The sequence below is a fragment of the Lissotriton vulgaris genome, chromosome 2_2 (genome assembly GCF_964263255.1).
Source record: "Lissotriton vulgaris chromosome 2_2, aLisVul1.2, whole genome shotgun sequence".
NCBI classification, from domain to species: domain Eukaryota; kingdom Metazoa; phylum Chordata; class Amphibia; order Caudata; family Salamandridae; genus Lissotriton; species Lissotriton vulgaris.
In genome coordinates this window covers 191,530,607-191,549,038 of record NC_141688.1, presented here as the reverse complement: position 1 = coordinate 191,549,038, position 18,432 = coordinate 191,530,607, and the positions used below count along the sequence as shown (strand labels likewise).

The 18,432-nt window shown below is 43.2% G+C and overlaps 1 protein-coding gene across 1 annotated transcript in view; it reads left to right on the top strand.

Annotated features, from left to right (window-relative positions):
- PRMT3 (protein arginine methyltransferase 3) overlaps window positions 1–18,432 on the top strand; it is a 777,462-nt gene that overhangs the window by 501,608 nt on the left and 257,422 nt on the right. Inside the window, exon 11 of the mRNA XM_086959509.1 lies at window positions 4,551–4,738. Coding sequence (XP_086815635.1) covers window positions 4,551–4,738 — 188 coding nt within the window. The remainder of the gene's footprint in view (window positions 1–4,550; window positions 4,739–18,432) is intronic.

Genomic DNA, 18,432 nt, shown 5'->3' with positions numbered 1-18,432 from the left:
TTCCCAACCGGGGCAGAAGTCTGGCGGGAAGGTGGGGGCGGGGGTGCGCCACTCCCACCTTTTTCGCTCCGCCATTCCCTAGTTCAGATTTGACTAACTCTTCCTTCCTTTATGCCCGGCCTGCTGTTAGCTGTACATCTGGTGCCAGCTGCGGCCCTCCACTTGCACAAACCATGAACTGAACATTGCAGGCATTGCCCTGCAACTGCAGAAACGTAGACATGGCCGCCGGTTGTACAGTGGAGTGTCGGAGAACATTCCATAAAGTATAGAACCCTGCGAATGCTGGTAATTTCTACATTTTTATTTCTTTATTTAAAATTTTATACCACACACACATGACAAAGCACTCTACAGTTTTTTTTTACAAAAAAAATGAGAGAAATGATTTCAAATAATAATCATACATATTTACAAAGAAATGTTCAGGATGACGTCAAAGCACTTTCAGAGACGTAATAACCAAGAGAAATAACCAAGGATTGGGAACACCCAGTGGTGCTCGGATAATTTTCAGAGTGGTGTTGCTGCCATCAATGCTTCATCACTGAACTCACAATGTTGCAGATATATCATTAAAGCAGATAAAACTAATATAGCGCACAAGCGATGTGTGGAAATCGGGTGTCAATCAATCAAACAAACAGGATTTGCATAGCTCTACTTAATGTGAGGGTCTCTAGGCACTGTGGGCTGGGGGCGGCGCTGCTGATGAGGGACGTTAATTGAATGACCATGTTTTTAGGCCCTTCCTGAAATCCTGCAGGCTGGCAGTCTGTGTGTTCTTCTTTGTACTGCTGGTCACCGGTGTATTAAACTGTGTAACCTTGGACCGTATCATGAATGTGCATGTAACGTGCGTGATCGAGGTAACTATTAGCGGCGATACTATGTGTCTCTCCCAGCACCCCTCCATCCCCCTCACCACTCTCCCCAGGGGCGGCAATCTGAGGGATAGCCCCTGGCGCCACAAGCTCTGGCTACGCCCCTGCACAAAAAGCATCTAGGCTTAACTTAGAGGCAATGTGTGAACTATTTATGTATCACACAATCAAAAATTAAGTGGAAACAATACACACGAAAATTCCCAACCCAATATAGAAAAATGGAGTGCATTTAATAAATTATATGACAGCAAAGCTCCTCAAATCTAATCAGTAGTACCAGAGTTATGAAATGTTAAAGTTTTTAGTGAAAACTAGCACCTAAAAGTTTAAAGTGCCAACCGTGGATATCTAGTCGCGCTGGGCCAGGTCTAAGGTGAACAAAACAGCCAATCTCGATGTAGCACGGTTCGGATACACGAAGTGCTTTGGGCCCGGTCAGCGCTTACTTTCGGACTTGGGATAAAAGTGTCTAAGAAGGTAAACTTCAGCAAGTAAGACTGCAGATATCTGAGAAGGGAGTGTGTTCGTCGGATAGCCTTCGGTCGGAGCCGCGGTGAAGATTTCTACGTTTGGTCTTAGTCTTAGTCTTAGTTTTTCATTACAATTTCAAAGCCTCCAAAAATGTCATGGCTAACAGATCTGAAATGGAAATAACAGCTTAATAAAGATGATAAGGAATTGTCAATGTTGTCCTATGGTAGGGGTATGCCTCACAGTAGTGAAAAAAGAATGTAGGAGGTTTTCAGTCCCAGGACATGTAATAGTACATGTCCAACCTTTTAATTGCACAGCACCCTGCCCTAGTCCTACCTAGGGCCTACCTTAGGGGTGACCTATATGTAATAAAAGGGGAGTTTAAGGCTTGGCAAGGGGGTATTAATGCCAAGTCGACATGGCAGCTTAAACCTGCATTCAGGCTTCAGTGGCAGACCTGGAACATGTTTTACTGTGGTACATAAATGGGTAGTACAATAAGTGCTGCAGGCCCACTGGTCGCATTTAATTTACAAATCCCAGGTAGATGGTATACCACTCTACGATGTACATAATTAAATATGCCAACTGGGTTCAATTTAACTATATTTTAGTGAAGGGAGCACAGGCACTATTGCACTGCTTAGTAGTCGTAAAGTGCACAGACTTCTAAGGCCAACAAGAGTAAGTCATCAAAATGGAGGAGGAGAGTCACAATGTTTTGAGGAAGACCACCGTAAGGCCTCACAGGTCTAATAGGTATGATGCATAAACTATTTTGAATGTGCCAGAAAGATTTGGAAGTCTTCATAGCATTGTGCATAGCACAGTGCTACACCTGTAATAGGTACAATGGATGAGAAGTAAGAATTGGCAAATGGGTGGTTGCACTAGTTACAAACCTTTGGTTTATAGTTAATTCATAGTTACTTTGTAAATGCAGCATACAGCCTAGAGGGGGTCTTTTAGTCTAAAGACTAATTGTCAAGCGCAGGAGACAAACATTGAAGGGAGCGCAATAATTTGTCTTGTAATGTAAGTCGGCACCACAGTCATTGCCAAACCTGAGGTGGGTTTGTGAGGCTTAGATGGCAACGAGCTGACTCAACTGGAGGCCCTTGCTAATTTTAATAAAGATTCGACCTGCTCCACCGTCATCTATGGTGTGGGATAGTAGAGGCAGCTCATGCTTAGTTGTGCAGTCAGCTATACTGAAATCTGCTCCTCAATCAGGGATTGGGGCAAGATCGAGTGTGACCTTGACACCTTGCAACTTCTCTTTGGATAGTGAGTGGCAGGACCGAGTCAAGTCCCACTCTGACTTCTGGTATTTCTCCTTATACTTTGACTTACCAGATGGCCTTGACCGCGAAGAAGGTCTGTCATGGAATGCGTCTCAAGTGTGGGAACAGGTCCCCATCTCAACTTAGAGTGGGACTCACTTGGCTTCTTATAATGTTCATTTGTGTACAGCTCTGCTACACTCTCTTGAATCTCCTATGGGTGCATGAGGGCATATTACTCTCGCAACTTCGAGCCCAAACACCAGAGGTACATCTCATGTGGGTCTGTCACCAACATCTTTCTCCCTTCTCCTTCTGCCTCTTCCCTCCTCACCATTAAGTTCAATGGGGTCACCCTGTCTCCCTCAGAACCTGGGTTAATAGTTACAAAGCTACAAGCGGTTCCCATGGGTACCACAGGGTACTTGTTCAGAACTAAAGCCTTTCTTTCGCAATCGATTATGATGTGTACTGGACATTTTTTAATGCACCACACCTGCAGTAAGTTTTAGCAAAAATATATATTTATTAAATAATTTGTTTTGATTTTCCATTCTTCTCGACAATTGTGTGAACAATTTATACAGAGAGTAATATTAGGGGCTATCTAACAAAGAGAACACAATAACAGATACAAAGACAAATCAGTGGGTGACTGTGGTGACATTTAGTGCAAATGAGTGACCTTTCAGATTCAGCCATACAGTTGGCAGGGTATGCTCAGACGTGTGTCCCTTGCTCACTTTGCCACTGGAGTCTAGCAAGCCGGGCTGAAGACGGCTGTAATGCCAGAAACCGGTCCTGGGAAGCTTGATTCCGGTCCAGGGAAGACATGGCTTGGCAGTTCGGGCTGGACTGTTCACATGAGGCACAGGGTCAAACTGATTTGCATATGGCCATGTCTGAACTGGGGTGGCGGAGTGAGCTAAAGAACGGTGATGGATTAAACCCAGATCAGTTGCCTGGGGGTGAGTGTTTGTATTGTCAATGCTCCGTCCATCACCACCTTTGGTTTTTCTTTCAGAATCAGACATCAAACAAGACAATAACATAAAGTCTCTGCCCTTTTCCAGTCTTCCACTCTAGCTACCACTATTTTCTAAATTTATCGCTGTAGTGAGCCTGGGCATGAGATGGTTGCACTTTAGCGTTTCCACCCTGTGGGTATAGGTGTTTGTAGGTACATCAAGTAGGGTATTCTTCAGGACAAAAAGGGGACTAGCCACAGCCCATGGTGGTTGGAAATTCATAAGAAAAAATCTACTCCTCTGAGCCCGTAAGGAGTTTGTCAGCCAAAAAACTAATTTTCTAGGGTCACCAATGTGTCTCCATCAATGTTAACAAAAGCTGTTCAAACTTCTAACTGTGTACTCCTCTGGATGTGCTCATCGAACTACAGGGGGTACAGAAACCTAAATGATTGTTAAAATACAACCCGTAGGGATTATTGTAAACTGATGCCAACGTCAATCAAATACAACATCCTGCGCCTACTCAGTAGTCTGGTGTCTCGGCGCAAGTTAGTGGGATAGGGCATTGAAAATAATGAAGTGATTTCGTCATGCTGGGGTGGTGCACCGGGGTGGGGATTATTCTATGGGTTTAAAAACTGGGGTTAATTAGAGGATCCACCAGAAAGAGCGTTACCAAAGGTAAGTAATTTGTTCATATTTGTTCATTATATTTAAAATATTTAAACATACAGATCCTTCCAAGAATCAGGGGGAACATCACACATCAATTTTGTTAAAATTCAAGTTTTACCATTTTGTATGATGTTTAATTTTGTATTTTCCCTTGCCTAGCTGAATCTGAAAGCACCAGAAACGTTCACTGGTGCGAGTAAGGTCTTTAGTAGGAATGATTCAATGTCCCAGGTCTGATTTATATAAACCATATTTTGCAGTATACCCAGACGTTTGCACCATTAGTTTGGTGGCTGTGAGCAACCCAAAGAAGCATGGAGACAAAATCGCCTTCTGGGATGATGTGTATGGATTTGACATGTCCTGCATGAAGAAATCCGTCACCCCAGAGCCCCTGGTGGAAGTGGTAGACCCGGAAACACTCATCTCTCACCCCTGCATCATTAAGGTACTGTCTATAAATTAAAGCTTGCTGGTTGTTAATGTCTATGAGCGAATGTGATATATCACTCACTAAATAGCCTGCCTTAAACCGGCTGCCTAGTTGATGTGGATGTTCGTCACGAAATAAGAAGCACATTTTAGTTTCCATTTCGGAATCTCCAAGGTGACAAAATAAAATGCCACCCAGTTAGCACACAACTCGCTGCTTGCCCTTGATATGCATGGCATTTACAGTACAATACAGTGTGCTCCCTTCTATGTTAGCTTTGGTCTTTCTTTAGCACCAAGAGACCTCATCCAGGTTGTATGCTGCACTTAACGAATAACTGTAAGTTAACTGAATGTGTTTCTTTCTTCGGATCCACTGTATCTATTGCAGGTGTAACCCCATCCACACGGTTGGGTTCTGTTACAAACCATCACATTTTAATTTTGGAGAAGGAAGGGTATGTTTTAAAGTGGTCTCTTGGGTGATGCTTGGGCGATCGACTAAATAGTCGAACTACAAGGTGAGGATGGTAACAAGAGTGTTGGCATTGAGACAATGCAAGACACGATGATAGATTTCCTTATCTCACTATATCAGGCTATGCAGGGTACTTCTACCCCCGCCCTCCCCTCATGCTTTGACTCCATACAACTACTATGGCTGGAGGATAGCCACAGCTGATATCTAGAAGAACCTTTTTTAGGGGAGGAAGTTGTGCAGGCTATTAATGCGATGCCCGTCAACATAAGGCTTTCGACTTGGATGGCATTACTTCCGCCTTGTACATGGAATATGCCTACGTCCTGGCCCCACACCTCCTTTCTCTTTAGGATGATGCCCTAGCCGCTGGTGTTTTACCCTCCAATCTCACAACTTGCAGTAGGCATTTATTGTGATGAATTTCAAACCTCAGCGCTGCGAGCCATAGCTTCTTCCAGCCAAGACTAACATGAACAATAAAATCCTGGTTAAACTGATTAATATGTGCCTTCTTCTGCTTGTACCAACTATGGTGCGACCAGACCAGTCAGGATTTATTCCGGGCCGATTTACATCTCATAACTTGCGCACCTTCTTTGCCTTACTCCACACTATCGAGCCGAACCTCAGCGCAACTGCGGTGATTTTAGACGCTTCCAAGTAGTTTGATTCGCTCGAATGGCCATTCCTCTTTGCTCTGATTTATTAGGATTTTCTGACTATTGTATGTGCAGCCTGTGGCACGGCTGCAGGTCAATGGGACGTCACATCCCCCTTTGCAGGGATGCCCATTGTCCCCTATACTATTTGCCATAGCCATTGAGCTGCTTGCGGCTTGACTATGGTAACATCATGCACACCATGGCCTCATGTTTTCGCCCCATAGAATCTATATATGTGAATTATAATAATAATAATAATACAGCATTTTATAAAGCGCGAACAGCTACCTCACGAGGAGGTGTCCCGGCGCTGAAAGAACACAGTTAACCAAGAGGACCGAAGTGAAGATGCCTAGTGCGGTTGGGTAAAGAGCAAGGTTTTTAATAGCCGCTTGAAGCAGATTTCAGAGGGGACTTGCTGAATTTCTGGGGGCAATGTGTTCCACAGTGTCGCAACATTTGCCGAAAAAGTTTGACCCCCCAGTCTCGCCCTTTTCACTCTAGGGGCCGCAAGCTGAACGCGGCAGTTAAAGCGTAACGCCCGGGCCTGGAAGTATCTTGGTAGCCGAGCTTTAAGATATTTAGGACAGGTGCCGAACAGAGATCTGAAAGCCAGCGTTAGTGCCTTGAATGTGAGACTGGGTGCTTAAAAGGAATCCTCATTAGCAGTCTCACAGCCGCATTTTGGACCTACTGGAGTTTTTGTATTAAGTATTTATGTAAGCCCAGATAGAGGCCATTGGCGTAGTCCAGCCTAGATGTCACTGTGGCATGGACTACTGTTTTACGACAGCTCTCTGGTAGCAGTCTCTGCATCTTGCGAAGATTCCTCAATTTGCTCAAGCAGCAGCCGACTACTTGTTGGATGTGCGTGGTAAAAGACATACTGTCATCCCAACGCACACCCATGTTTTTTGCCGTCAGGCTGGGCGAGGGGGCTTGTCCCATTTCCGCTGGCCACCATAGCTCTGGGGGTGGGGGAGGGCCCTTCCCAAAAAAGATCACTTCCGTTTTATTAGCGTTGAACTTTAATTTATTTGTATTCATCCAACATGCCACATCTCGGAGACATCTCTTAAAGCTCGAGAAGGACTCCTCCGACATCTCTGAATACGGAAATACCAATTGGGTGTCGTCGGCATAAGAAATTGCCTTAACACCCCAATTGGCAATCAACGTAAAGAGTGGGGCGAGGTAGATGTTGAACAAGAGGGGGCTGAGGGCCGACCCTTGAGGGACGCCACAACTAAGAACTTTGGGTGTTGAGGATGCAGATCCCAGCGCCACCTTCCGTGTTCTTTGGGATAGATATGAATGTATCCAATCCAGTGCCTGGTCACGGATGCCTATCTCAGCCAGTCGCATCTAGAGTCTAGCATGATCAACCGTGTCGAAGGCGGCCGACAGATCCAGGAGTACCAGCATCGCTGAACTTCCTGAATCCATCGACCACCTTATTGACTCTGCCACCTCAATTAATGCTGTCTCTGTGCTGAAGCCAGGTCGAAAGCCTGATTGCGTCTCGTGAAGTATCTTGTTGTCTTCGATGAATTTGCTCAGCTGGCTCTGTATTATTTTCTCGAACATTTTTCCCGGTGCTGCAAGCAGGGAGATCGGGCGTACATTGCTGAGGTCTTTAGGATCCCCATTGGGTTTTTTTTTAGCGGGAGGAGGGTTGCATGTTTCCAGATGGTTGGGAATACCCCAGAACTGATGGACGTATTCCAGATCTGTTGTAATGTGGGGGCCACAAAATCAGCTATGGTGCTCCAGAGTTTAGGCGGACAAGGATCGTCCGGTGAGCCTGATTTGCAGCAATTTAGTTCTCGTCTGACCGCCGTCAGAGGTATCGCTTGGAATTGAGCTAGGGTTTCAGACGTCACCTCTTTGATGACTAAATCTGTTTTCACTGTTTTTTCCTCTGATCCAAAGGACTCATAGACGTGTTTAATTTTTTGGTCAAAAAACTCTGAGATGTGTTTGCACAGAGTGTTTGACGGGGGGACCTCCCTCTCAATACATATTGGTTTGAAGAAGGACTGTACTACCTTAAAGATCTGTTTGCTTGAATTCTCTGCTTGCTGGATTGAGTCGGCGCAAAATGGTTTTTTTGCCTTTCTAATCGCTTTCTGGAATTTTCTGGATACTTCCTTATATCTAGTTTTTTCTGATGGCCCGTAATTAGCCCTCCACAGTCTCTCCAGCCTCTTACAGGCTGCTTTCTATGCTCTGAGATCCTGAGAGAACCAGGTAGCGGAGGGGGAGTCACGTTTAGATATTGCACGTGAAGCTGGCGCAATGGAAGATACCATGTTTCCGACCCAGTCATTAAGTAGCTGTGCGTCCAAATTAGCATTTGAGGTGAGAGAGGGGATATTCTGAGCCAGAACAGGGCCCATGATATCAGGGACAAGCTTTTTCCATTGTCTCTTCATAAAAGAGCATTTGCTTGAAGCAGGACTGTTCGTAGCTATGTTTAATGTAAATGGGATCAATGAGTGGTCTGACCAGATTAACGGTAAAGGTGCCTCCGCCTTTACGTCATTAATATTGGAAAAAATTAGGTCAAGCATCTGACTTGCTTTGTGAGTGGGGCCATCATTAATCAGTCTCAAATTGGCTGTATTTAGTGTGGATCTTAACAACTCTGCCAGAGCGCAGTCTGCTTTATCCATGTGAATGTTAAAATCCCCGACCACGATGAAGTGGTCACCCTTTATGTCTGCCGTCCGCAGTCCAACCTGGACCCTCTTATTAGGGAGTTCACGAGATTTGTGGGCATGTCTCGGATCACCATTAATTGGGCAAAGTCACTCATATCACTGCTGGCAGGCGCAACGTCCTCTGAATTCTTGCTCAAATGGGCGAATGGCCTGGTCAGATACCTTGGTATCTGGATCAGCAGTGACCCCGATGAGCTTTGGAGGGCTAACTATAGACGTCTTCTGATGTGGCTGGAAGAACATGTCGACGGTTGGCAGAAGCTCCAGCTGTCACTTACTGGACAGCTGGCCATGCCAAAATGGTAGTCCTTCTGAAATTCCTATACCTTTTAACCTGCTGCTTCCCTTGATGATCTATTTCTGCCGCCAACTCCAGTCTTGATTGGTTTCCCTTGCATGGTTGGGCGGGCAGCCCAGGATTGACTTGGAGATACAGAAACTCCCATTCAAGCAGGGCGAACTGGGGGCCCTGGACCTGGACCTATACCACTACAGCGCACAAGCACTGTTTGCACACACCTGGTTCTTCCCTACACAGTATCAGGCCCACACTTCCCCTGAACACAATCATGATGTGCCGTGCCCCCTGCCTGTGGCCCTGTACCTAGCCCCTAAGTGCCCCTGGGCGCAGGTGGACATGGTAGTCTGTACGGTATGGGTGTGGAATCAGTGTTGATGAAGAGCCCGCCCTGATCACCTGTTTGTCCCTTTGGTTCCACTTATATGGCATCCCTGTCTTCCTATTACCCTAGACACGGGTATGGGGAACAGGTAACGCAATTTACCGCTGACTTCTAAGGGCTCGATTTACTCAAATGGCACCTTTTTTGGAGCGAAGAAGGTACTACAGCATCAAGATGTCTCACTACTGGACACTTTCACATACCTTTAATTGTGCGCTGTAATACCGGTGGCCCACAACTAATTCCCTGAGGCCCCAATAGTCTTCCAGGTCCTCGAGACAACCCTTAACACCCCTTCCTCTCACCGGCTGATCAAGCAACTATATTGTGGGATGCAAAAGACTGCACCTGTGCACGTCCCTATCAGCCGCAGCTCTTGGGACGCAGACCTGGCGCCTCCACTCACAGATGACCAATAGCGGTACTGTTGTTCCCAATCATGAGTGCTCTCCCCTAATTACAGTTTGCACCTTATAAACTTTAAATATTTGCACAGATTATATCGTACACTGGATACGATACAAAGAATAGTCCTGATTGATTATGTCTGCTGTGTGCAATGCCCGACTGACACCCAGCGCTGACTTTTTACATCTTGCATGGGATTGCCCTGAGGTGCTGGAGTGAAGGGCTGGGGATGTTTGAGGTCATTGAGGAGGTCGACTGACATACCCTGGAGCGCTCCACTCATCTTGCAATGTTGGGGTACGTGAAAGTAGTACCATTGGATGGGTGCAATTTAGTAGCTATCCTACTACAAAGATGCAGCTTACTGCCAAGAACAACTTAATCCCTACTGGGAACTGATGCGGGTGTGCGTCCGCCCCAAAGATTTCTAGTCCCCTTTAGACATTTATCTTAATACCCGATCGAAATTGGGTGCGAACCAGCCTGCAGATGATGTTACAGCCCTGTTGTTGCCTCCTGCTGCTGAGGAGTAGAGCCCTTTAAGTGCACAAGGTGCACGTGAAGGGTGGCAACCTGTTTTGTCTGATGTTGGTGAAAGGTGGAGTAAAGTGATGAACTAGGTGAATGCTGGACCCTCCATTGAAACATTTAACAGTCACCAAACCATGGAAGTCAATATAAGACTCTCATTTGAGTAAGTATCCACAGTAGCCCTCAGGAAATGTCGGCTTCCAGTCTAGCGATGACTTGGAATGGCGCTACCAAAATACTAAATAACAAATAGTTAATCACATTGACAGTTTCATCTGCAGGGGTCCATCATTGTATGCAAAGGCATGATGAAGTAGGTTTAGGGCAATAAATCAGTAGGCCTGCAAAGTATGTAATGAACCCGTGGGACTATTCCTAGATCCTCATGGGGTGCACTACCAGCACAAACCTGGCTGCAGAGTGTTTTCATCCAGGCTTGCCTTTAAGATGGTTGTCCCTAGTCCTATTCTGAGGATGCAGAGGTGAGGTAACACCTGAGGGATGTAGATCCCGATTACAAAAGGAAGGTCTTTAGAAGTTTGTAAACTGTGAGATCAAAATATGGAGCATCTGTTGAACGAAGTCAACTGCCTACAGAACCGGGAAGCTTTCCACAAACGCTGGCCACATGTGATAGAGGATTATATCTGTCTCGCCCGGTCCCAGGGGTTGGACACCGATCTGGTAGGACTTCAACAGCAGCAGCTCCTCATAACTCCCAGCATACCAGTGAATTTTCCCACCACTTGTTTGTTGTTTTACACAGTCCAGCGCAGGCATATCACACGGACTAGACGCTTTGAGGGTTTTCTAGCATTCTTTATCATTTTGACATCAGATAATCTACAAAAATAAATCCATGAAACCTTTTCTGTTATTTGCCTTTAGGACCTTAGTTAAATATTATTGGACACAATGCAGGAATAGAAAAAGATGTATCATATTCCGTCTTTAGCTTATCTGTTCTTCTCGCATTGAGGGTCTGACAACCCAGTGGACCTTATGTTGTGATTTCCTCTGTTTCTCTGAGGGGTGTACTCTGACCACCAAGCCTCCAGTAAGTTCTCACCCAGCATTAAAAGTAGAATTTTTAGATCTCAGATGCTATCTCCAGGTGATGGAATTCTTCAGTCTGTTTCGGTCATGGGTACATCCTCAAGGTTTAATGACTGGTACTAATTACTTTCCGGCAATCTCAATTACTCGACTCTTTACCTATGTCCCCTCAGATGAGTCGGTTCATGAAAGTCTCATATGATACACCAGTCAGTTTCTCGCCAGGAAGGCTGACATGGGTTGGTTGTTATTGGATATATTTAAGAGTAGAAAAACCATCTTTGAGGACTCCCAAAGTTTATCTTCCCAGAAACCATGGTCATCCCATAGCGTGTCCATAGTGAACAGTGGACGGCCACTGTTTATTTAATTGACAGTACATTTGACCAGGAAAGAGCTACACAAACATCTGTGACTACTGCAGATTTTAAACTTAATAAGAAAATATTCCATGATAAAGTGGGAGTGACCCGATGTGGTTGTGAAAACCTTCGCTTGTCAAACAGCTTGTTGTAAATTATCTTTTCTGGTTTGTTCATATTTCAAGGCTACAAAAACAAAGTACCATCTTTTACATCCATTTGTTTTGTACAATTACATTAATAAAATTAATGACTGAAATAAAACTAAGATGACATGTGAACCATTTTAATCAATAACTGTTTCACATAACAAATGGATTCAGCAAAACCAGGAAATAATGAAATTATTGCTATTCATCATGTGATTAATAGCTATGCAACTTATATTTTCAGTAATTCAAAATAGCTTTTTCAGCATTATACTGCACCACTGCTCTTTTTGAAATTCTCCTAACATGATAAAATATAATTGATACTAAACACTTTGCTGTTTTTCTAAAAGTTGTATTCTGAAGTTTTTGAAACAACAAATGCTTGTCATTCTGTTACAGTTGAATGTATGATAGGTTGTGATTGTATATATATATATATATATATATATATATATATATATATATATACATATATATATATATATATATATATATATATATATATATATACATATATATATATATATATCCTTTTGCACTTTCCTTGACTGGAAACCGGGACACTCTGCGCGTCGGTGCAGTAAATCAGGGCTCAAGGTAACCCTGTTGAATCCACACCACCTCGTACTTCCAAAGTACAATTTGCACTCCAACAATGATCTCCGCCACACAGGTAAGTGGTTTAGGAAGTCTTTATTCCATATACAGCCAAACTTAGGACAAAAACCCAACGCGTTTCGGCGACACACTCGCCTTGGTCACGGGTTAATTGGTTAGTTTAACAGCCGATATTTAAATAAAGAAAAAAGTGCAAAAAAGTGTCAGGAAGTGCAAACATAAACAACGGACTGCTGTATTTACACGGCAACCTTGTCGGCCATCTTGACATGGTGAAATACACCCACATTCTGTATCATATATTGCAGGTAAGTAATACAAAACTGATAGCAATCACAGGTATACAAAAATATAATGGAAACATATTTGATAACATATGGAATCCAATTCATGCCATCTTATATCCGATATGTAAAGCGGCATGCATAATATCAACTTATATCAGCCAAATATACATTACGTAGGAACATCCCAAGTGGGTATAGCGTCACCTTTCAGTAAAAACCAGATGTATACGGTATAAGTTTCAAGCAGAGTAGCAAATTCCCAAGTGGGTAAAGGAATTCTTGTCAAAATCCACTGTGCCAACAATTCATATGTACACAGTGTATGCCCAATCGGGTGAAGACATAACCACAACTATAATATCCACAAAAATATATGCAATGTACATGCTCAGGCGGGTGAAGGCATAGTTAAATCGGGCATTTCATCTAGTTTCCATACAACTAGTGTATAGGAAAAAATGTGTCAATAGACACCAAATCGTTTTCAAATAACTACTCCACAGGTGACAGTTCATCCAAGTATGGTCATCCGGGCTGATTGGCATGCATAGATAAACGCTACCACATTTCTTTCATACCTGCAAAAAATGAAATATCTGGTGATGGCTCAGTACATAAATGTTCACATACCCAACTCAGTGATTTAAAATGTATGTTAAAAACAATGAAGGAAGTCTCAGACAAGAAAGCAAAGATACTTAGTTTCAATTAAGCACCTAAGGTAATGTGAGGCAACCATAGCATAAGCAGCAATAACACAATTTACAAAAATAGACCAAATCATTCTCCCAGAAACCAGCTCATTTCTTCTTCGGAATTCAATCCTTCTGGGATCTTGGAATTAAGCTCTAAGATTAATCTAGATTCCATTTGTCGCAGTTTACGTATCCGGTCCCCACCCCTATTGGATTGAGGGACTCTGTCAATTACAAAGAATCTTAAAAGATTACGGTTCGCATTATGTTTCTCTTCAAAATGTCTCGCAATAGGGGACAGCTTATCTTTATTGGCGATGGCCCGCATATGTTCCAGTATTCTTTTCTTAGCGGGGAACATAGTGCTGCCCACATACTTCTTTTCACAAGGGCACAACAATATGTAGACACAGTAATCAGATAAACATGTCAGGTGTTTCTCTATTTTCCTCTCCGATTCATAAAGAGGAAAGTAGACTGTTTTAACATTGCAACTATATTTGCATGCTTTGCAGTTCATGCAAACATAGAACCCTTGGATTTCCCTGGACGACATTTTTCGTGAAGAGATTTCATTCTTGCTAAGCCTGTCTTTTAAGGAGTTGTTCTTCCTATACGTGATACTAGGGGATTCTTTCAATACATCAGTCAGGGTAGATTCAGTGTGCAGTATCTTCCAGTGTCTATTAAGACACTTCCGCAGATCACCAGATTTGGAGTTAAAGGTAGAGATGTATCTAATGGTGGAATCATCACAAGATTTCTCCTTAGGTGTTAGTAGATCTGCTTGGGTCAGTTTGGATGCTTTCACAAAAGCATCTTTTATGCATTTCTGCCCATAGCCTCTCTCAATGAAACGTTGTTTCATGACCCTACACTCTTTTTGGAATTCCGTGTCACAACTACAGTTTCTCCGGGCCCGAAGAAATTCCCCATAGGGGATACTGTAGATTAGAGATTTGGGGTGACTGCTTTCCGCGTGTAACAGGGTGTTACCTGCGGTTTCTTTCCGGTGTAGGCACGAAGTCAGTAAATTATTGACTACGGAGATTTCGAGATCTAGGAACACTGCCCTTTCTTTACATATCGTGCCCTCAAAGCGCAGATTTAAGTCATTGACATTCAATGCTTCAATGAATTGTAGAGCTTGTTCATGACTCCCACTCCAGACGACAAATAAGTCGTCAATATAGCGGAGCCATGAAACTACATGGATGTAATGGTTGCCATGGCGACTGGGCACCTGCCGCTCCCACCACCCCATAAAGAGGTTGGCATAGCTTGGGGCAAAGCAGGTGCCCATCGCAGTCCCCTGTTTCTGTCTAAAAAACATTTAATTAAAAATAAAAAAATTATTTTCTAGACAAAATTGTATCATCTGCAACAACATGTGATTATGGTCAAGAAAGGAGATTGAGCGAAATTTCAAATAGTATTCGCACGCTTTCAGTCCATCCAAATGTATGATGGACGTGTATAGGCTATTGACATCCAGTGTAATAAGCCAAAATTGTTCATCCCATGTAATATCTCTGATTTTATTGAGAAAGTCACGGCTATCTTTAAGATAGGATGGGAGTTCTTCTACAAATGGACGGAGGAAAAAGTCAATGTATTGCGAGGTTTTTTCCAAGAGAGAGTCCATGGAGGAGACAATAGGTCTCCCCGGAGGTGTCACAGAGTTTTTATGTAATTTGGGCAAAAGATATAAAATTGCTACCTTGGGTGTGCGATTGAGCATGAAAGAATATTCCTCCCATTCTAGCAATTTGCTCGTATGCCATTCTTTAAGCATTTCATGATATCTCGTGGTGGATTCCTTAATTGCAGTGATAGATGTTTGTTCATAGCATTCAGTATCCATTAGCTGTCTCATGCCTTCGTTAATATAATCACTTATGTTTTGAACCACCACGTTGCCACGCTTGTCAGATTGATGGATAGTGATGGTCTGATCCATTTGTAAATTCTTAATGGCCATTCTCTCTTGTTTGGATAGATTATCTTTTTCCCATTTCCTCTTATTTTTTGCCATGTTTTTTAGGTCTTTAATAACCAGTTCCTCAAAGATGTCAATGCCACAGGGCGGGAGGGTAGGGTTGAAGGTAGATTTAGGTTTGAAGTCATTCGGGCAGTTCAGATTAACCGTAAAGCCCAGAGATGTCGCATCACAGGGGGATGGATCTATCTCCTCAAATTCTAATTCCTTTAACACAATGAGTGCTTCAACCTCATTTACCGTTTCAGAAGCTGGCACAACATTCTTAGATAATACAGTATTTCTAGCTTTCAACTTGTGCCATTTGCGTAGCCTTAACTTACGTGTGAATTTGTACAAGTCTATTCTCTCTTGAGAATAAGAGAAATTAGAGGTAGGACAAAATGATAGACCAAAACTTAAAACATCAAACTCAACATCAGTAAGAGATCTGTTTGAAAGATTTACCACATTCTTCGTGTTCTTTATTTTCCTCGTTGTTTCTTTTGGCCTCTCGTTTCCACCCCCAATACTTGGCTCGTGTTTTTTCCACCAGCCGCCCCTCCTTGTACATTTGGGGTTGTGGGTGTTCCTCCTGTTTGTCTTCCTCTTCCTCTGCCGCGTCCTGTAAGGCCTCTTCCTCGCCCCCTGCCTCGATCTATTTGCCAGCTCTGCAGATTCTGTTTCTGATTCATTTTTCGAAATTCCTCCCGAAAATTTGGCAGAGTGCTAGATGGTTCATTTGATAGTAAAGTTCCATCATCTGAGATATCGCTCTCACTTATCTCGCTTTCCGCTCCATCCGCCGTTGTGTTGCTCTTGCTGGTGTTTTTGCTCACATTATCATATTTCTTGCTGAACGTAAAGATTCTGCCGGACAAGTGATCAATTTGATCTCTTAGGAATTTGCGTTCCTTCTTCATGATTATTTCCTCCTCGTGTTTCAGAACCCTTTTGGAGATCTCCTCCATTTTGCTTTTGAAGGTTTCCTCGCTGTCCTCTTTCTCAATTTCTTCTTTCAATTCAGCAATCGTTATCAGCAGCGATGCGTGTTCCTTCCATGCAAACTTGATTAAGATCGACATCATGCGATTCGAACAATCCATCAGATTGGCCGCCCATTCATTCGCCAATTCTGGGTCTTGATCTTCGTACGAGGGCGCAATCAATATTCTGAGACCTCTGGGTACACGTTTTTCTTGCTGATACTTCTCCAGAGTGATTGCTTCCCACCATTTGAAAAGTTCTTTGCGCATCAGCTTTTCCAATCTTGAATATTTCTGACTTAGGGAGGTCACGGCAGAATCCTTTGTTACACTAATGTTTGTTTTACCTGGTTGTTTGACAAACATGGTTGCAGCTCTTTGCCTCCTTCGTGCTTCCGTATCTTCTTCCATAGTTTGGCTGTGAGTAAAGCGTGATGCACCTTTCCGCTTAGTTCACTGCTTCCTGATTTGTATCCACATGTGTTCAACCACCACGGGAACACTACGGCAACATTGTAGCCCTCAACGCGACACTCACGATATCCCGTCAGAGTCTGCGGAGGGAACGCAGCTACGTCCAAACGCCGGTAAGTGAATTTAAAGTTCGTACACTAAAGCCGCAAGCTATTGGTCTCGCTTTTCCGTGGATACACAACGCCAGCAATTAAAGAAACAGTCATTTGTGGACGGATTACACTCGGTATCAAATTGGTGATTGTTCGGTCTCACCTTCCGGTAGTCCTCCAAAGATATCTCGTAGTGTCTCAATGGTGGCAGTATCCAACGAATTGCGGCCCGCGTTGATCACACAGCATTTGTAACGCAGCGGTCAAACCGGTAATTTCCTTTTTAATCCTTTTGCACTTTCCTTGACTGGAAACCGGGACACTCTGCGCGTCGGTGCAGTAAATCAGGGCTCAAGGTAACCCTGTTGAATCCACACCACCTCGTACTTCCAAAGTACAATTTGCACTCCAACAATGATCTCCGCCACACAGGTAAGTGGTTTAGGAAGTCTTTATTCCATATACAGCCAAACTTAGGACAAAAACCCAACGCGTTTCGGCGACACACTCGCCTTGGTCACGGGTTAATTGGTTAGTTTAACAGCCGATATTTAAATAAAGAAAAAAGTGCAAAAAAGTGTCAGGAAGTGCAAACATAAACAACGGACTGCTGTATTTACACGGCAACCTTGTCGGCCATCTTGACATGGTGAAATACACCCACATTCTGTATCATATATTGCAGGTAAGTAATACAAAACTGATAGCAATCACAGGTATACAAAAATATAATGGAAACATATTTGATAACATATGGAATCCAATTCATGCCATCTTATATCCGATATGTAAAGCGGCATGCATAATATCAACTTATATCAGCCAAATATACATTACGTAGGAACATCCCAAGTGGGTATAGCGTCACCTTTCAGTAAAAACCAGATGTATACGGTATAAGTTTCAAGCAGAGTAGCAAATTCCCAAGTGGGTAAAGGAATTCTTGTCAAAATCCACTGTGCCAACAATTCATATGTACACAGTGTATGCCCAATCGGGTGAAGACATAACCACAACTATAATATCCACAAAAATATATGCAATGTACATGCTCAGGCGGGTGAAGGCATAGTTAAATCGGGCATTTCATCTAGTTTCCATACAACTAGTGTATAGGAAAAAATGTGTCAATAGACACCAAATCGTTTTCAAATAACTACTCCACAGGTGACAGTTCATCCAAGTATGGTCATCCGGGCTGATTGGCATGCATAGATAAACGCTACCACATTTCTTTCATACCTGCAAAAAATGAAATATCTGGTGATGGCTCAGTACATAAATGTTCACATACCCAACTCAGTGATTTAAAATGTATGTTAAAAACAATGAAGGAAGTCTCAGACAAGAAAGCAAAGATACTTAGTTTCAATTAAGCACCTAAGGTAATGTGAGGCAACCATAGCATAAGCAGCAATAACACAATTTACAAAAATAGACCAAATCATTCTCCCAGAAACCAGCTCATTTCTTCTTCGGAATTCAATCCTTCTGGGATCTTGGAATTAAGCTCTAAGATTAA